At 37.9% G+C, this 20731-nt stretch overlaps 1 protein-coding gene across 10 annotated transcripts in view; it reads right to left on the bottom strand.

Annotated features, from left to right (window-relative positions):
- The window catches only part of ODF2L (outer dense fiber of sperm tails 2 like), a 59611-nt gene that overhangs the window by 6576 nt on the left and 32304 nt on the right, over positions 1-20731 (bottom strand). For 4 of the 10 annotated variants that reach the window (XM_054833861.1, XM_054833863.1, XM_054833860.1 and 1 more), the window contains 11 exons: positions 15023-18812; positions 14288-14383; positions 12848-12997; positions 11211-11273; positions 10907-10978; positions 8999-9115; positions 5620-5805; positions 4173-4282; positions 3562-3697; positions 2889-2999; positions 1631-1735 (listed from right to left, as the gene is read on the bottom strand). In XM_054833861.1, the coding sequence (XP_054689836.1) occupies positions 1631-1735; positions 2889-2999; positions 3562-3697; positions 4173-4282; positions 5620-5805; positions 8999-9115; positions 10907-10978; positions 11211-11273; positions 12848-12997; positions 14288-14371 (1134 nt within the window). In that variant the 5' untranslated portion in view covers positions 14372-14383; positions 15023-18812. Of the gene's footprint in view, positions 1-1630; positions 1736-2888; positions 3000-3561; positions 3698-4172; positions 4283-5619; positions 5806-8998; positions 9116-10906; positions 10979-11210; positions 11274-12847; positions 12998-14287; positions 14384-14567; positions 14751-15022; positions 18813-20731 lie in introns of those variants that run through there. The other 6 variants (XM_054833864.1, XM_054833862.1, XM_054833867.1 and 3 more) reach the window with 6 other exon arrangements.

The raw sequence follows: 20731 nt of genomic DNA, 5'->3' as shown, positions 1-20731 counted from the left end.
TCCACTAGATACAAACAATAATTAGACTTGCACATGTATTTCCAGGGAAGAATACTGCAGCATGTCTTAGGACATAAGTATTCAAAAGAATCAAGAATATACTCACTTAAAAGATACAGAATCTAAAAGTAAATAAAAGTAACTAGTCTTGTCATATACTGAATTCATATAAATAGTTGGCAATAGTTTTATTTGCATTGTGCTATTTCTACAGAAGGAGCTTTTGATTTATGAAGCAAATAATAAAGGAAACTGCACAACTGTCACACACACTAATAGGAAAAAAATGTTCCAGAGACTTTCTTATACATAATTTTCTCATTTATCTTTAAAAATCAACATGTTCTAAGCACCTGAACCTGCAACTCCCTAAGGGTTTTGCATTTCTGTGCATGGATCCTTTCCCAGGACATAAGCTTTTCCTGATATCCTTGCTGCTTTTCCTCAGCTGCTTTCAGCAAGTCACAAACATGTTCTAACTCCTTTAACTCAGCCTCTGTTTTGTCCCTCACCTGCATCGTAGCATCACAGGAGAAAAATGTCTGTGTAAAACCATAAATTAATTGTTGTAATACTTAATGGCTTTCCATATAAGTAATAAATCTGAAATGCTACACAAGTTGCAGAATGTCACCTATTTTATAAAAATACAGACAACTTTACAAGTTCACCATTGGAGAAATTTCTATCTCTGACTACATTTCATTAAAGACTCAGAAACACTCACAATGAACATTTACAAAATTATGCAACTGTTAGCAGTTCATCATGCAATACCCAAATTTTGATTTTACTTTTACTGCAATATATTTTGGGAGATGGCATAGAGACACACTAAGCAGTTTATAGGAAAGGTTCTGACCGTACAACTATTGCTGCATTTGAAAAGAGGGCAACACCTAATGCCACCTGAAGCCATACACAATGCTGTGCTAATATTATGTAAAATGGAGAAATTTTTCTGATCCTCTGAAATTGACTCATTGAAAAATAAAGGTAGTACAAAATAAAATGAATATCTGAGACACTTCTCTGTGAGGACTAATTCTGTTCTGTAAAATAGAACATAGCAGGCAATGCAAAACCTGTCCCTGCCTCAGCTTCATCACTTAAAAGAATATGTGTTTTGATGAGCAGTGAAACTGAAGAAAGTGATTTTCCTACCAATTTTGTATTGTTTTCTGATGTTTAAGAATGTACTTGGCTCCATCTGCTGAAAAAACTTGAAACTCATCTCTGTATAGATTCTCTAAGTGCTAGTTAAAACAATCAACTTACACTATAAAGCAGTCTTACAGTAGGTTTGCTTCCCTATGCAACTTTCACAGCTGTTCTGTCAAGAGGTCTGGTTTTAAAACCATCAATGACAAAATCACATTTTTAAAAGTCATAAAATGAATTCTTAAATTCTAAAATAGCAGCCCAACTCCTAAGTCATTATTCTAGGAACCATTTCTCACCTGTTTGCAATTGCATAGCATCCAAAAAACCACTCCCTCACAAGTAAGAGTCAGTAAAGCATTCAATGAATTTAAAAACAATTTTATAGATGGACAAAGAAAAAAGCAAAAGAGCCAGTACCTTGTGGCTTCTAATAAGTGGAAACATGCTTTATTACTGCAAAACTTACCTTATCTACTTCTAAGCATTTGCTTTCTGTTATTCTTTTGTTTTCATTTAAGACTGTTTCATATCTGGATTTCAATTCTTCTACTGCAGTTTGTAATTTTTGTACCTAGGACACAATATAATTTTCACATACATTTTCAATGTGTTTCTTTTAAATATATAAAAGAGAATCATTAGTATGAAGCATAAAGTGAAACCTTTGATTTCTAAATAGAATCTCAATATTTGTCATTATATGAAGTTACTTCTTTTCATTATCCTACTCACTACACCAAATATAAAAGAGTAACCACGTAAAGAGCACTCTGGTATCAACATTTTATTTTCAACAATGGAGAACGAGCTACACTTGTACTACAGAAGCAGCCAGCATGACTTATCCTTCTCTCCCCAGATAACAAGTATCACCAACAACAGTTCCCATGTGGAATCGCCACAGCTACAGGCTAGGGAATTCCATCCCACTCACTTCTTAAGGTTGGCTGTTCCCTGGAACTACATCTCCCATCAACAACTTTAATTGTGGGGAAGTGTCCCACAGACAGGGCACACTGGTTGTACTTAGAGTTAGTATCAAGTCTTTCCTCTTATCAATAATTTAAAAAAAAAAAAATTAAAAATAGGTAAGTCACGACTGTCAGTGAAACAGTGTCTATACTATAGCAGAAATATATACAACTTTGAGTCAGTGCTCTAAAATTCCTTATTTGTAAGCCAAACACAAAAAGGAATTGATAAAAAGCTCATTTTAAGCCTGATTTATATGTTTTAATGGTATTTTCGATGTGGAGCTACCAATGCAAAGAAAAAAGCTCTTATAACAGTACTTGAGTGCTGTTTTACCGTTCTTAAGAATGTGGCAATACAGAAATGACCAAGGAGAAGTAAATACCATTGGATATGCCCAGTGAAGACATCAGACTCAAATTTTACTTTTTAAACATAGTTTACTGGGTTGCCAACTTGCTTTTTAGGAAGCAAATCTTTTCTAAGCAAGTATGTAATTAGTTCTGTTGGCTTCAATGAGCTTCAACCGAGCTTCACGCAATTCAGTAAGGATTATGTGTATTATGTAATATTGTGGAGACTATCTTTGGATATGGTTTGTAATGGCACTCTCTCCTATCATCCTCAATGTTACGACAGTATGACAGTCAACACAACGTAATTGTTTTATTAGAAATAAAATCTTTATCATTTCCTCGAAACTGTTTAAAAACTTAAAATCCATACTTGAACTTTTCAAATATGCGATTCACCTGATTTTTATACTGTTCAATAAGGTTTTCCTGCAGCTTTGCCTTTTCTTGCAGATGTAGCAGTTCATTTTCAACAGAAACAGTACTGTTTTCCAATGTAGCAAGGGAAGCCTTGATTAAAATATGGAAAATATAAACATTTTAAGTATGTTATTAAAATAACACAATCTACAATATGATATCACTAGCAAGTGATCTGCAGACATTAAAGAGGGCTACACAATTATTTATCCTGTCAAACAAAAATGATAGCCCACAGTTAATTTGTCAGCTCATCAGAATATTTACTTTGGATGATAAATACAATACCAAACCTGCAAACCCTTTAAAAATGAAATTAATAATTGAGCTAAACTCAGTTTTTTAATTTGAAAGAAAATTTTACAAATATAAAATAGCAATTTCTAATTAAGCAATTTTGTAGCTACTGACAGTAAAATAAATGGCATCCTGGTTAAGCAGATAATTAGACAATTCTGTTCCTAGATTTACCATAGATTTCAACTGATAATTTTTCATTGTCTCATTTTGAGTTACTGTAAAAAATGGATGGCAAAATTTATTCTACAGGTTTGGGATTTCTAGATGGAAGGCCAAAAGGGAATTAATGTGGTTATTTCATTAATGTATCAGAAATGCACAGCCATTCAACAATGATTCAAAATAATCTCACCTTTAATTTTTCATTTTCAAGGTAAATCTTTTCATTTTCAGAGTTAACAGAATTTAGCTTTCCAAGAATTTCCTCATCTGAGTTTCTTCTCCATTCCTCCTTTCTTTTCAGTTCTGCCAAAAGGCTTGTGATCTGCCTTGTTAGATAGGTAAGAATGTCTATATCATATATAATACTTCCAAAACTCTCACTATGCAAATTAAATTGTACCTTAATAAATACTCCTTCATTGTTCTTATTTTATTAAAAGGAAAAAAAAAATTGGGAGAATGCATTTATGCATCCAAGAAAGCAGTATCTATTGAAATAAGAAACGTCTGAGGAAGCAGGATAGTATCTTCTAGCAAGTTCAGGCTAATCAGAAGTATGCAGGGGAAAGAACATGTTCCTTACTTGTATGGGGGAATGAAGTTTTAAAAGAAGTTGTGAAATGCAGCAGAGAGAAGGCTTAAACATTTTCTAGTTTCCAACTTCTAAATTCTGCTCAGAATTTTAAAAACGCGAATACATAAACTTGTTTACATTGTCAACCTGAGTACTACATGACTAAGTATCACGACTGTGTGACTACAAAACCAAAAAAAATCAAAAAAATCAACAGTTTAACTTACTTCCTAAGATCTTCTGTTTGAATTTCTAATGTTGTCTTTCCTTCAACCACTGTATCATGCTTGTTTTTCCAGACATCAGAAGCTGACAGTATCTCAGACAGTTTGACTTCCTAGAGAATGTAGGAATTACAAATTATGTAACAAAAGGACACCACTGAAGAATATCATCTAATTCTACAAAATTTTCAAAACACAAGACCTATTTAATATAAGATGGCTTAGATCTCCTTAGTACAAAGCAATATAAAATTTTTCTTGTCTCAAAAGAAAATAAGCAAAACTACCCACATTTTAAAAACTTAAAGTCTAAGTACAGACTTACATTCAAGGCAGAGACACAGTTAAACACTGGCACTGTATATCAACTGTAGAATGCAACAGTATTTCAAAATTTAAAGTGAAAATAGTTTCTTAGAACAAAAATATTTGTCTCCAATACATCTGTGCTACATATAAATTATGTAAATTAATACAAAAAAAAAATTCTGCCAAAACATTTTAGGAATAAAAAATAATAGCTTGGTAAGAAAAGCAAAGTTAAGCAAAGTCCCTCAAAGAAGCATGGATGATAAACCAACACATGCCATCTTGAAAGGACACCAGGTCTTTAATGGGGAAAGAAAACAACAGTGTGACTACAAAACATCAGTAATTCAGGAGTTAGCTGCCATCCCTCCGTACTTCTAAGTGTACTTAAAGCTCCACTACTGTCTTCTCGCAAAGATCAAAGAAAATAAAACCCATTATTAACCATCTCTTAGTATACTAACTGGAAAAATATCTCTGTAATACTGACATGCCCAAAATGATGGCAACACCTCTAAGAATATGAAAACATACTCTTATTAGGAAATCTAAATAAGGCAATAAACAACTCAGCACAGTTCTGATCCACCTCGCATTTTTGAACAATTACACACCGTAGGGATATGCAGGGCAAGAATCTAAGGAACAATTTGGATTAAAGAAGCTTTGTACATGGATTTTGAAAGGTTCAGAGCAAGCAGCTTAGAAACAGAGAGCTAAGTATCAACATGAGATGTCATACACTGATAAATAAAGAAAACAAAGACCTCAAACCCCAATCATGGATTCTCAGTTAGTATACTGCATTTCTGAGATTAGTCAGCATATATGCATAAACATTTAACAGGAAGATCAGGAGAGGCATAACTGAAAGCTGATCACTCTCCTCTTCCTACAGTTTGAAGCATACAACCTCATGGCATAAGATGTTCACTAAATTTTAACAAAACAAAGGCAGTGAACGTAGTAACAGTTTGCGTATCACTTATAGCAACCTTTTCCTTAACCAAGGAGCAAAAAAATACAAGAGCTACAAGCACAGCATGACCAAACAACTTTTCCTATTTTCCACAGGTGAAAGGACCCAATTGTTCCATTTAAAACAATACAGCACGACACTGCTCACAGCATAGTCACTCACACGTTCTCTTATTCTGGAGGTTAAATTTTCCACAGCTGCTTCAAAGTGTTCAGCTCTCTGCTTCTGGGACTTGATTGCTTTTTTCAGAGCAGTCTTCTTTTGCTCACTTGTTTCCCTTAAGGCTAACATCTGGTGCTTGTATTCACCAACTTGAAGTTTCCACTCTGCTATTTTCTTTTCTAGAGTCTGCAGCATAATTAAACATTAACTCTTTTCAAATTCTATACCTTACAGATCATTTTGTGACATAACATAACCAGGTATAGCAATTACATTTATAATCTCTTTCCATAATCTCTTTGTGTCGCAAATCTTGTGGTTGATTCAAAGAGCTAGCCAAGATATGTATAGCAATAGGCAAGAGAAAACACATATTGGGAAACTCATTTTAAAGATGATCAAGAGAAGAGGTTGAGGAGATGCAGAAGCAGTCAGGAGTAGGGGAAAGACACCAATCTAACCATTGCTGTGTGCTCTTGGAAATGAACGCAGAATTTCAATGTAGAAGATATGGCATGGATTTAAACCCATTTATGAGGAGGAAAATAAAAGTGGCTTCATCATCCCTAGTGACTGATTTCTGTAAAGAATACCATGTTAATGATGCTACCAGTGATATTCACTGATGTAGCAGCAGTCTGTGCTCTGAATCTATAGTGAGCACACACATAACTAGGGCTGGAGATCAGTATAACTGCATAGGAAATTTGAATATGAAAGTTAAGATCTTGGATTTGAGTTTTTTAAGTCAAGATGCTAGGAAAGGCTAGGGTCTTTCTTGAATATACGTATTACGATATGGTCTGTAATTAGATGACAATAGAGTATTCTCTTGCAAGATCTCTGACTTTTTGCCATGCATATAATGCCCCCACTCTATTAATGAAACAGAATTGTTTAGTGAAGAAACTATTTTTGATGGAAAGTTATATTTTGTGTCAAATGTATAGTAAAGCAGAAAATGCAAAATTAAAAGATTAAGCGCTGCCTTGCCCACAGCAGACAATTGTTTAAAGATAATTAAAACAGGCTATGATAAAATTTAAACCACACCAGTAAATCACACATTGTAAGGTTGACAAATAACTATAATTTCCCGAGTACTTCATCTTGAAGCACTCAGGAAACAAAGTACATTTGCATTAAATGTATTTTTATTTAAATACATGTAAAAATACATTTGCATTACATGTATTGTTAATGCATTTAATTGTATTATCAAATGTATACAATGCAATCGAGACGAGAGCTGGGTTCTACAACTCTCATTATCTTTTCTATTGCTGTTAATATTTCTGAGTAACTAGATTTTTACATCCCCCTGATGAAGGGAGTGTACTGATCCCATCCAGTCCAGGAAGCTGACCTCTCTAATTTCAGGACTTTGGTACTTTTCATCTACGTATCACTTGTTATTTAAATACGAATGGAAAAAGAGACCAGATATGGAAGTACTACATGATGGCATACAATAAAATCAATACTGGACTCTGCTTCAAGGAGAATCTGATGTGATTATTTTTGAGGTGCTACAGCTTATGAAAAAACATGACCAAGCTACCAGTAGACAACTACTTTCATAAAGACAAGTGCAAGTTCCATTCATATCACTTATTATTCTTCTGCCAAACTACATCAACGTAAGTAAGCTAGCAGCGTAAATAAATTTGTCTCAAGTCACTGATAAATATCCTAATTGTAAGACTGATTAATGCATTTGTTTCCTACATTTGAGTCTAGGTCTGACACTTCACTTAATTATGTTCTGCATCAAAAAAGACCAGAACGACATGCCATTTACCTACTGACTACATTAATGTGCCAGCCTTATTGAAGAAATTACTTGCCAGTTGCTATAAAATACGCATATTATGCGTACGAGAGGGTATCTGTCAGTATAGGTCTTGCTAATGGCCCCCAAACTTACCCACAATCAATGCAAAATGTGGTTTTCCAAGTGACAGATGATCTCAGGTACTGGGATTCATCAAAAGGAAAAGTACTACTTCAAAAAATGAAGTTATAAAACCCCCCAAATATGCATGAAGCAGTTTTCATATATAGATGCTTATAGGGCATTTAATAAATACTACTTGGCGGGGGGAGGGGCCAGGAGAATACCTTCAATAAACAGAGCAAATAGAAAATCTGAGTCTATGTACAGACTTCTTTAACTGTTGGTATAAGTAAACAACTGTTATCCCCTGTTATAACCGCAGGAGGTCACAATCACACTAAGAATAAATGCTTGGGCATTATTCGGTGGCTGAGGTAAATTTAAATTGAGAAATAATTTCATGAAGGTAACACTAACCTTTCACAAGCTTTTGTCCAGATACTAACAACATTATCACCAGGATTTAAGCTAGTAACTGACTTCAGCACTTTCTGAAGAGCAAACAAACAAAACTTTTAAATAAAGATTGAATGAAAATACAGTTACATATCAAGTTACTTTATCTAATGAAAATGATGTTGGAATTCTGCAACTGTACTAGGTAGAACAAGAAAGCGATTTTTATTCAGAAGAAAACATGAGGTATTTAGACACAGACATACATGACTTTTTTTTTAAATTGAGTTGCTATAGGCTCCTTAACAACTTCAAATGATACAATCAATAGGTGATGTATGCTACTAAAAAGAGTCTGGAAGTTAGAAATACATTATTTTTTGGCCGATGTTTTCTCAATCATGCCTATGTTCTTGACAAGTTTCAAATACTGAAATCTGAGGCCACATACAGCTCCAGCCTCTGACACATGACCTCTTCCTTGCCTTGTTCTAAAGCCCATAACTGATGCAAATGCCAAAATTTACCTCTTGCTTTTTAGAGCAGAAAATGGAAATAATTTCACCTACCTTAAACAAAGCGAGCTTAGGCATGAGTCTTAAGTGTTTCTCCTGTAGTCAGTATAAAGAGGTTTGTTTATTCCTTCACAGTCAACAAAAAGAAACAGGTGGTGATTCATCACCCATATCTTACAACAGAAACTCATCCTGGGGACTTGCCTATCCCTTTCCATGGGCTTCATGGAGATTGCCTCAGGATTGGTATCTATCTTCCGGATAGCACAGTAAGGTGAGTGGAAATGCTTCTATGTGTGCTTAACTTCTCTTCAGCAGAACTGTTAGTATGCACAAGTTGAGAAAAGAACTAAAAAACCAACCTTGCAATTAAGATAGTGTGGTCAGGCAGACTGTGCAAAATATAAATGCTAATGACTTTTACTGTTTGGGATTTTTCTTTTAACAAGAGTTCAATTTCAAGTGATACTTTAAGATTTAATTCTCACATCTGAGTTAAACTCCGAACACAATAAGGCTTTGCTAATTTTTCTTTTCAAATAAACTGAAACACAAGTAAAAATATGTTGACCTGTATTTTCACTTTTAATTCATCATTTTCCACTTCTTTTCTTTGAATCTGACACTGCAGGTGAGCTTGTACTGCCTTTACTGATCTTGACAGGTGGTCTTCTTTCTGTACGTTGACCTAACAGAAATAAACACAAATCTATGGGTCTATGGAGATAGGCTATATGATGCTATCTATATTCTTTCTACTTTGCCATAGTTTCTAACTGACATTTGAATGCCCTCAAAAGCTGGAAAAGATAAATCATGCTCTAGAAGTATACTCACAAGCAGGAACTTGTTACTGATGTTATTAACATTAAGCAGAAATCACAGACTTGAAAGAATGTACGTATAATTGATGCCTCACATTTAATCTGACTCTTTAAGTACCATGAACAAGGCCTGGAAGCATGAACTCAGAAATTCAGGCTAAGCAAAGGCATCTAGCTAGAAGGTTGACCAAAATTAAGCCACACTGCTCAGTTCTGGTCTGACTAATTAGACCTGAACTGATCTTCATTAAATACCAAAGATCACCACCTGCTATTAGAAGTATTGATACATTTAATTCAAATTCTAATTTTAGGTGGATACATAATGCATAAGGGAAAAGACAACTTATGTCACCAGAACTGAGGTTGGATGATTCTATGAAATTTCTTGCAACTTGATTCCTTTGGCTTGTTCTAAATAAGAAATAATGAAAACGGGTAGAGAGAAGTCATATTATCAGCATAGACTAGAAGAACATTGTAATGCTCCAGTGCAAGTGGTCGTTATAGATACCAGTAAGAAAGGCAGACTCAGGCTTCGTCAGCTGTTGATGAAAATACCATTTACTGGAGATAATATAAGAAGGAACAAGGGGATAGCACAGATAATCATTTATCCCTTCAGATGCTGGGCACCCCAAATTGTTCAACGTTAGATAGATTTCTAGTCAGGGCACGGCATGCTGCGCAGATGCCATCAATGCTGAGGTGTGCTAGCATTGTGATCTTCAGAATCTTTATAGGCTTTTCTGTTCAGCATTTCTACTCTCAAGCAAAAGGATGTTTCTATGAAAACATTCTGCTTCATTTCAAGATAAAGACAAGGACATGCCAATCGCCAGGTATGAAAGTGGGCGCCCCCACAGGCCCCTCTATTACAATTAGCTGGCTAAGTTTATCCCACAGCCAAGTGGTATGTTCTCTTGGTTAAGCAAAGAAAAACTCTTAAAGAACCATGGCTCTCAACAAACGCCAAGGAGTTACAAAAAACAAACTACACCACTGTCCCCTTAAAGGTTTAACTAAGCCTACTCTGTCCCTCACTAACACTGAACCACGCTGCATTGCATACACATAAAGCGCACTTTAGGTATACAAGTACTGTAACACAGATTGCTAAACTACCAGCACAATAACTTTGAAACTTTTATAGTACCTTCTTATACAGACAATTCTTCTTTTCCTACCATGGTTTCTGCACTGAGCCCCCTCCTTCAGCTCAGAGAATGAATGAGGTCTTCTCAGCCTTTGATGATATTAGCTCTGCTGTCAGTACTACCTTTCCCTACTGATAAAGCTCAAAGAGCCATAGAAACTAACTGTGAACAGTATCTGCTTAGTTTACTCTGTATTGCTTCATTGTAAGTATTGTTTTTCCAGAACTATTGCAATGTAATGAGAAGCCAAAAGCCATTAGTCTAGATGTATACCTCTGCCTGAACCGTGGGACATCAGTGTTAAGGATAAACTGTATCCTTAATAGGTTTGGATACAGTCTTGATGTGTTTAAGACATTTCTGTAGGAAACTTCTTTCAGTATTTTCCTTTCTTTCATAGATCTTTGAAATAATTGCTTTTCTCAAAATTTAAAATTTGTAAATAAGAATCTACTACATTGGGAGAAAACATTCATTCCAACAGAACTGGTCACTCACCTTTTCAAGTTGAAGTGTGGATGAAAGTTCTTTAACATGTTTCTCCTTTTCAAGTATTTTTCTCCTGAGATTCTTCATGAAAAAAATATAACAAAGAAATTATTTTAATGTCTATACTCAACAATGCAACAGTAATGCATGCTGATGAATATTCCAGCTGGAAAAATAAAATTCCATTTGGTGATGATAAACCACAAATACTCTCACTTTGCTACTGTCACTTGAAATTGTATGATCCCATGACGTAGCCATTTTCAGATGTACAGCACAGAACAAAAACAGACAGAAATTTTAATTTACTTACAGTATTTTGTGTTTCATTTTCACTTAACCTCTGCATCAAAGTGTCAATGTTTTTACTGTTTAACTGCAAGACAGAAGCAGGAAACATTAAAAAATTACTTCTGATTATAATTGATTTAGCATTTTTTCAGCAGTTTTGAATTTGATGCATATAATTTGCTACATTTTCAAATTTGGTACATACAAATATATAAGCTTGCATACTCATGAGCTACTTAGAGCTGGTGGTTTAAACCCTAAAGATTCAATTTATTTTGTGCATAGAACTTCGTAGTTGAAGAAAACAAACTAGGGTTGGCTATTCCATACACCGATTTGTTTCTTTCTTTCTTTTATCTGAAAGGACTCTAGATACCATAAATAATTAAGTGTTATTTAAACACGTAGTTAAATAGTAAAAGCATTTGTACAACCTGTAATATTTTAAAGATTAATATTAAAGTATTAAAGCCTTACAGGAACTTCAATGAGATGTGAGTATTTGAAGATATAGCGAGAAAGCATAGGCTGGGAGATCACAAAAATCAACCTACATTAACTGTTACTACAAATCCAAAAGAATTTATGTGCCTATAATAGTCAACTAAACTTCTTATTCTAAAATGTCTGATTTTGGGGGTGGGGTAACTTTCCATTTAAAAAAAAAACAGACTTGTGGGACTTTCAGAATGTAAATCTTAAACATTTTAATGTCACTAGTGAGAGGATAAACCCACTGCCTCAAGGTAGAAACTTTTGGCATCAAAAGTTTTACTACAACTGCTTGCAAAGCCTTCACCTTATCCTAGCCTGCATGTAATTGCTCAGAATGTTCTGTCATCTTGATCCCATGTTTATCTGTAAAGTCAGTACATGGACCTCAATTCTTCATCCAGGTTTCCACCTCTGCATGCACTGCAAACCTATAAACATTGTATTCTGCAGTAGTCCTACCCTTTCCTGACTACACGGAGTCAGATATGCTATCAGCAAAAAAACTAATATATAAACAGGAACGGTGTTTTCTGACCCCACAGTGATTTACAGGAAAAAATACAGGAGTGCTTAGAACTTCCCAGAATTGAGAAGTGTCTGGAAACCTAAATTACTCATACCATCTTTACATTCTCAGGAAATTGTCTTCCTCACAGTTAGTTGTCTATGAACTTTCTTTCTAACAATCTCCAAAAAGAACAAAAAGCCTCATGCTGTAAGACAGCTAGCATTGTCCATCAAAACCTGAAAATCAAGAATATAATCTTTAAAATTAAAAAAAAATAGAAGTTCAGAATAAACACTCATCTCTGTAAGCTTGCAAGGACAAAAGTTAGCTTTATGACTTCAGAAAGCAAGCTAAGAAAGTCAGCAATGACAAATCACATTTAAGAGAAATCTACATTCTTCACTCCAGGTTTCTGTGTGAGTTCCACAGAACACTACTGTTAAACAGGAATTCATTGTGATCCCCCCCGTTTTAACATACATAGCCCACTAAATTGCTTCCAACTTTGCAGGAACTTTCTCAGTGTACAGGACATAACAAAAAACCCTTCCCAATACGCCTGTTAAAGAAGATAATAAAACTACGTTAGTTTAAGATTCGCATAAGAAACGTACACTTGCATTGGTTCTATGTTTATGCCTTACATATTTTCTTACTTGGTATTCTAAACTGTCAGATTCTTTGCTTAGATCGGTAAAATATTTTCCATCATGGATGGCTTTTGTAGCTCTGTGATAATCCTTCTTATATGGTTGAATCAGTGAACAGAGTTTTCCTGCTTCTCCAGGTGGCACATACATTTTTCCCTGAAATAGCATCATAATTATGTAATGTTCTTGCTAATTCAAGGATATCAACATAAAACAAGTCAGATCCTCAGGAGAATCATTTAGTAGAAATTTTAAAGATCAAAGAAATCTCTGATTTATGACTTCCAACAAGGGTAAAAGCCTGTGATATCGCAGGATGCACCCTCAAACTGATCACTCCCAGAACACACCTAATCTACAAGGCAAAGATGAACAGTTTACCTCCAGTGAAGGTGGAGGCCAAGTTCTGCTCAGACACCGACACTACGTTTCACAGCAGAGTTCCTCTAATTTCCAGGCAGCAATGGCTTTTCTCTTTTCCCAGTTTGGAAAAGCTCCTCAGCAGGCAGGGCTGCACAGGAACATCATGCTGCCAGTGTCACAGCAAGTCCAGAGCCCAGTATCAGTGCCTACTACCTAAATGCATCCCGTTCCCCTGCTTCCAGGAACCTGCCATCACCCTCACACCTTCTCCAAACACCTCTCTCCTGCCTCTGCCGTTGTACTCCAGCATGATCGATGCCTTTGCGAAGGACAGTTATCTGTTTACTCTGCTCTGTGCTCCACTGACTACTCATTATTTTTCAGATGTGGATTGTCTTGCCATCTCTACCCACCAGGACCCATTTCTCCTGCTTTCAGCCTGTGCCAGGTGCATCTCCATCAAAAGGATTTGTCAGACTAAGAGATTATATTCTTACATCCGTATCTCCTTAGCATAACTGAGAGAATGAGTAACAGATTTTGGGAAGTTGACAACTAAAAAAATCACTCCCTCACAGAATCAGAATGTAGATTGCTCTGCTTCCAATTGTTGCCATAAGGCAAATAACTACACTTCAAATGTCTGACTTTTTTAATTTTTATATATACATATATATATATTATTTTTTGTGTCTTGTTTTATTACAGGCTCACATTTCCTGACAGACCTCAATCTGTGTAACACAGTGCAGATCTCTATGGCTTTTTCTTGGTTATAAAACCAAAACTAGGTTCCTGAATTTAATTACTTCCAGTGAGAACAGCATCTTGGAAGATTAAACATCGTGTTTCATTTACCCTAGCCCATCTATGTAAGAAGAAAAGAACAAATAAGGATTTTTCCACAGTTTCAGTATACCATTTTTATGTCCAGCACTCTCACTTACCTACTTTTGGAAATATCACCTACTTCCCAGCTGTAGCTAGGAAGTATGTTTTGAAATATCTGGTTTGAATCTTATTAACAAAGTAAATAGAATGAAAAAAAAAAAATCAAGCTTAACAGGAACAGAATGAACTTACCTCAGTAGCATGATCACAGTCCAATAAAGGAGCAGTACAGTTATGTACAGGTAAAGATGAGGATGACAGCGATGCCGACAACATTTTGTTTTAAGGCTGTATAACAAAAAAGTATATGCTAACATACATTGGTGTTCTGTGAATCAGTAACGGAAACATTACCGGCATCCCAGGCTGTTCCCACTAGAAAATATAGTGTACCAGACCAAGTAAACCCCAGTCTCATCAGAGATTTAACACAGATTTAATGCAACTGAAATCTTGCACACATATTCCTAACCTGTAATCACTTAAGCAGCACTGAATTCACACATTCGGCGCACAGAAATCAAATCCCTCAACAGCAGAAAACTGAATACACAGGAAGGACGGAGTAAAGCCCGCAGCTGCAATTTCCCACTTCAGCGCTCCCCGGCGCAGAGGATGAGGAGCAGGAGCGCAGCTCACCCATCAGCGGCCCTCACTCCCGGCCCTCTCCCCTCGCCAAACGCCCCTGCACCCGGCTGCCTGCGGTTCCAGCCCCTGAGGGGTTCCGCGGGGCAGCGCCCCCCCCTCAATACTCCCTCCCACAGGGCAGCACCCCCTCAGCACCCCCTCCCGCGGGGCAGCGCCCCCCCTCAATACCCCCTCCCACAGGGCAGCACCCCCTCAGCACCCCCTCCCGCGGAGCAGCGCCCCCCCTCAATACCCCCTCCCGCGGGGCAGCGCCCCCGCCCCCCGGCGTCCCCTCACCGCCGCCGCCGCCGCTGCCCGCCGGGAGCCGTTGCCGGGGCAACCAGCCGTTGCCGCGGCCTGGTCCTGTGGAGGCAGCCAGCCTTGTCCCAGGAGCCGGGACCCGCCCCGCCCCGGCCCGCGGCGCAGCGGGTGCAGACGCTCCCCGGAAGCAGCCCGCCGCCCCCCGCTGATGGGGTGCGGTAAGACGGAGGCACCTGAGGCAGCTGTGCGGGGTCGCTCTGGCCTTTGCAGAGCAGCGTGGGCCTGTGATCTCCGGGGGTCTGGAGAAGCAGCATGGCCCCCTTTCCCGAAAGAGGGAGGTTCATGCGGTTCTGTGGTGCTTCAAGAAGTGCTGGGTCCGTTACCGCCCGGTAACTTGACGGGGTGCTGTTCGTGCATATCCAGGAGGTTGTTTTCAGAGCAAGAAGAAGGACAAGAAACTTGGAGAGCCCTGGGGAGCTTTGGATCCTCTCTTTGGTTTCTTTCTAGGTGTTTCCATTAATATATTTTTTCTGAGGTTAAACAATAAGCATTCACGTAACCTGACTGTATATGAAGCTTTTTTGGCCACACATTGTCAAACATTGTAGAAAAGCTGTGTGTTTTTAAATAAACATGTTCTGGTGAAAAACACACCAATTACTCTTGGATCACATCACATGAGAAAGCAGTGATGACACTTGAGGTAGCACCTGATAGAATATCTGAGACATCTCAATAGATGTAGGGGAAGATCACTTTCAGATCATGAAGTGTGCAAAACAATGATCAGGTGATATAAATATGATCATATGGACAGATACATGTGTACATCTAGATATGTACATAGACACACATGATCATATTTATAATTTGCACATAAGTTTTGTTTAGAAAAAATCATACTGATAGAAATGTTACTTTTTAATATGCTAAGTAAATGTCAGTGTTAGCAACTTAGATTTTAAAAATAACCTTGGTATTGGGAGAAATAATTAAAATCAATATAAAAGATATCCTTTGGTGTCATTTGTAAACATGCTAGTGTGTTTGTATTTTCTTCTTTTGCTGGCAATGGCATTTCAGAAGTCAGAACAGTTCTTCCCTTTATACATTCTTTGGAGAATATTATCTGGCCATGTGTGCATGGTAATAAAAATCAAAGGCTAAATTTCAACCTTTTTAATTCTAGTAGAGATGAAATCACTCCATTAGCCATTCTAGAGTGAGTGCCTGTTTGTACCTGAATTACAAGGGAGAGTTTGTCTTTGCACGTGCAAAAGGCCAAATGTTTTGCTCTCCATAGGACCCATAGCCTTGAATTATGAATTAACCATCTCTGTCAGACCTTTGCTCCAGCACTGCAGTTTATGAGCTCCAGCTTTGGTATCTCATAGTCAGCTCAGAAAGAATTCTGAATTTTAGCTTCCCAGAACTTGCTATATGATTGACTTATTTTTAAAAGAAAGCAATAAATTGTTGCAATTATCTAAAAATGTGGTGATTGCTTATATAATAAAGCAACCAATCTCCATCGGTGCTGGCTAATTAGCATGATAATTAGCATTGCACTCTGTACCTCATAAACAAAGGATGAATTACAAGTTTCCATCAAAACTACATTTTCATCAAAACTACATTTTAATGACTGTGGCACAATCCAGAGTGGAAAATAATTAAAGGAAATATGACACACAGTTCCACGATGACATAATTACAAGCCTTAACTAAAAGAGGTGTGCTGTAGAGAGGCTTCTTTAGATACCACGGGAACTCTGCTGTGTGTTTGTCACGGCTCATGACTTTATTTGCTCTAAGGGTATAACTGAACTTTTAATTTTTGTCTCAGAAATTCAAGATTCTAATGCCTTTCTTTGTTCATTGTTTAATTTTGGCAATAGCCTGCTATCACACGAGTTTCACAAAAGCAGCAGATTTGCTGCGACCCTGTTTATACACTGTTCCTTCCCCATCCTGTTATGCATCACATGGTGTAATACTGACCAGAATTTCTTTCTCCCAGCAAGCCTTAGACACTCACTGCCTTACACAGAAATAGATATCTGGCAGAGATGGAGATGACAACATTTCTTTCCATAGGTATGGTGGGTTTTGTTACTTCCTCAGCCTGTTTCTCAGTATCTCCCACTCCGTGTTGTGGCGTGCCAGCTTCTCAAGCACGTAGACAGGAAAGTCTACAGTGCACGGGGGCAGCGGGGCCACTGTTAGTCTTCTGAGGTTTTGGCCAAGGACGTTTGGAAACATCTTACCCCAGACGCAGGTTATAGCAGCTACAGTCATGCAGAACCTTCCTTATTACATGTATTGACCTGCCTGGATCAGAGTTCCCAGTGCTAATTGCTCACCATAAACCCAACTGTACTGGTGCTGCTCCTCATTTCCATGTTAGTCACTTCCAGCTCAGTCAGACATCTCAGCTGTTTGCAGTGGACTTTTTAGATCTTCAAAGGAGGCAAAAATAGCTTTAATTTATTTCTCATTTACTAAGCAGTCCTTAAATCCATTTGCTTGGAAGACAGAGCAAGAGGACACATTAAGGAGTGAAGTTCCAAGCAAAAGGGTAGAAACAACTGAAAGCACATTGTACTTTCGAGATTAAGGTAGCTTAATTTGTATAATCTAGTTTAGCTAATAGAAATTCTTTTCCAAGAGAAAGTGGCACACTCAAACATAATAGCTTTAATTCTAGACAGACTTTTGGAAGGTTTGATTCTTCATCTGGCCAAATTCTCTCTCTTATCATAAAATGACAGCCCATTAACAAGTAGCCCTGGAAATTCTCTCTTGCAGGGAGCAGAGGCAGAGACCCTTTTGTGCATGGGTGGAGCAGACAGCTAGGCTGCGGTTAGTGGGATACAAACAATACCTACAGGAAACCGGGAAGTTCCTTGGAAGTGCTTAATGTGGCCAGCTGGAACTGTGAGCGGAAGCCTGGGTGGATACATAACAAATGTCAAGCCATTCTCCCCGTGTAACAGCAGGGATCCCATCCCCAGCTGGTTGTTCACAGTGCTGCTCACAGAAGATGCTCTTCAATTTACCAACCTCTGCTTAAGCCCCAGTAGCCTGTGGGTTCCCCAGTCCTGGGCACTTTGTGGGAGCAGCAGTCCCTATGGCTAAAAACTCCAGACTTCCCATGGCAGGAGGGCTGACCTCACTTGCCCACTGTTAGCACAGCCTGGCCATGCCTTTGCAGAGGCCGACCCCACATGGGGCTCTGGTTAGCTCCGGCTCTTGGGATTTTGGCAGCACTTGGCTGAGGATGGCTATTCAGGAGAGAGATGGGCCAGAAAGGCCCTGACTCATCCCGTGCTCAGAAGCCAGGAGGGAGCTGGGGATCACTGCTCAGCTGTGGGCTGCTCCTGGGGCAGAGCCAGCTTCATAACCCATCACCTCTCTAATAATTCCTGGATGGTAATTGTGCTGAAGACAGCAGTAATACTTGTCTAGGTAGAGTTTCAAAGACATTAGGGAAGATCTGGTAAGAAATCCAAGGAGAACAAAGACAGCTTGTTGCTACAGAAGCAGAAAAAGAAGTAAGGACTAGTTCATAAGAGTTGGTTAGTTAGCCTTGCTTCTCTACGTGCCACTTTTCACTTGTAGCTATCAGAGACTAAGTGAAGGATAACAGAGACATGTCTGAGGTTTGCCTTCCAGTCTATCTGAAGCAGAGATAAATGCTTAATAGCAAACCCTCTGATTTGCAAATGGCAACTCACTCGCTCCTCTTCCTCCCTCTTTCGGACGCCTGCTGTTCTCTATATACATAGCAGCAGCTCCTTCTTGGAAACATGGTGATGGCCTGTACACCCTACAACATGAAGCAGGTGGAAAAATGGGAAAATATATCAATTTCACACCTAACTTCCTAATAAGCGATTATTTGATAGACATCTAAGGCTCACAGGGTAAATTCCCTGAACCATTTTACTTTTCTGGTTTGCTGTCAAGTTGTCTACAACAGAAGACTGAAGAATACGGAGCATATGTTGTTCAACCCTTTCCTATATGCTTCCCACACATCTCGGTAGCATGTACTGCTGTGCAAAACCTGTGTTAAATGGATAAAGGTAGCCTTTTGTTCCTAATCCCTTAGTAGTGTGTCTAGTGGAAAACGAAGCATTGGTTTGTTGAAGTTAGTTCCACTTATGATATCAAATACTAAATTACATTTTGATGCGTGGTTTACTCTCACGTAAGGATATATTAAAAAGCATCGCTGTTTTATCATAAATTTCTAGAGATGGAATTCAAGTTCAAACACATAAGGGTAAAAGAAGTCAATTTTAAAAGACATAAAAGCTAAGATCTTTGAATGGTGTTGTTTAAAGTTAGTCACACTTAGCCGCAAAAGTGAACTACTTGATGTTAGAACTGCCTAAGGTCAAGTGTTGCTGGAAAGTTGCTGTTCAGAAAGTCCACCATATAATTTTGCTGGCTAATTCTGCGTACAGTGGTATAATGGCTGACTACAGTTACCATTTATTTGCCCTTCTGTTCTCCCTGCAGGCAGAGCCTTTGTTCGTGAGTGGGCCTGCCTTTGATGGGGGTGTTTGATGAGTATGACAAACATTTCTATGCAACTGGGCAGAATCAGATTGAAGTTACAAGGTAATTCAGCATTTTTCTCCTTCAACAAGCCCTTTGTGGCACACTTTAGAAACTTGACTGGTCTTTTTCTATAAACTTTTGAGGTATCTCTTTTTCTTTTAGTCCTTACTTTATCCCTCATTAAGTATCTGTCCTACTTTATGAAGAGATCATGTGGTTTGGCAGTGTTCGTGGGCATTAATTTCTTCTGAACTGACACTGGAGACGTAATCATTTCCATGCTCCACCACCGGAGAGGAAATGGTGCTTGTACAGAAATATTCCTTCCTCCCTGCTCACGGTGTTTTTCTATCTAAGCTTTTCCTCCTCACCTCTCCCTTCTCTGAGTATACTGCAACTTTGGGTTTTTCCTATTAAGCTTCTTGGTTTCTCTTGCTTCAAACTCTTTTTTTTTTTTCATCTTTGCTACCTCTGCACAACTTCACCCCATGCTCTCACCACTGCAGAAGTGCCTGGCTCACTATATGCTCTTCCTCTCTGTCCATATGGCCAATGGACCTTGAGAAACAAAGTTTTATTACAGTTTTATTTATTTGACCTGCAACTCACTGCCCAAGTGCCTGTACATCTGGTAAACCAGGAAGCCATTTAACAGGCATTTTCCAGGGTACAGCAGCATTTGGAAGTGGTATCTACTGAATTAATGAGACTACTTCTGCCATTGTAAACTTTAAATCTGTAACTGTGTAATATTTTTACTCAGGCAATAGACTGAAGTAATGGAGAAGTAAACAAATAAATTCTTATTCTTTGTGTCATTTTGCAATGTATATTCATATCTTTTTACAAGGATAACTGTTTTACGTGGGCAGAGTGCAGGCTACACTCCAAGCACCATTAATATCAGCACTATATTCAGATAGGGTTTTTAAGTGGAAATGTATTCTGTTTTATCCTTAGGTGTTCCTTTAATCTTACTGGAATCTGTGAAAAGTATTCCTGCACTGAAGGTAATTGTGTCATTATTAGGCTAACATGGCTTTTTAAGGAAGGATGTGCATTTATTCCTGAAAGAAATCAAATTGCAGAATCGTCAATAATGTGTATGCAAAGTTTATCATCTGTAAGTACAAACATAAGAACAAATTTCTTTCAATGAAATATATTGTTATAAAATTT

Source organism: Grus americana, chromosome 8 (genome assembly GCF_028858705.1).
Source record: "Grus americana isolate bGruAme1 chromosome 8, bGruAme1.mat, whole genome shotgun sequence".
NCBI classification, from domain to species: Eukaryota; Metazoa; Chordata; class Aves; order Gruiformes; family Gruidae; genus Grus; species Grus americana.
Note: the sequence above shows the minus strand (reverse complement) of the source record. Positions and strands in the feature narration are given on the sequence as shown.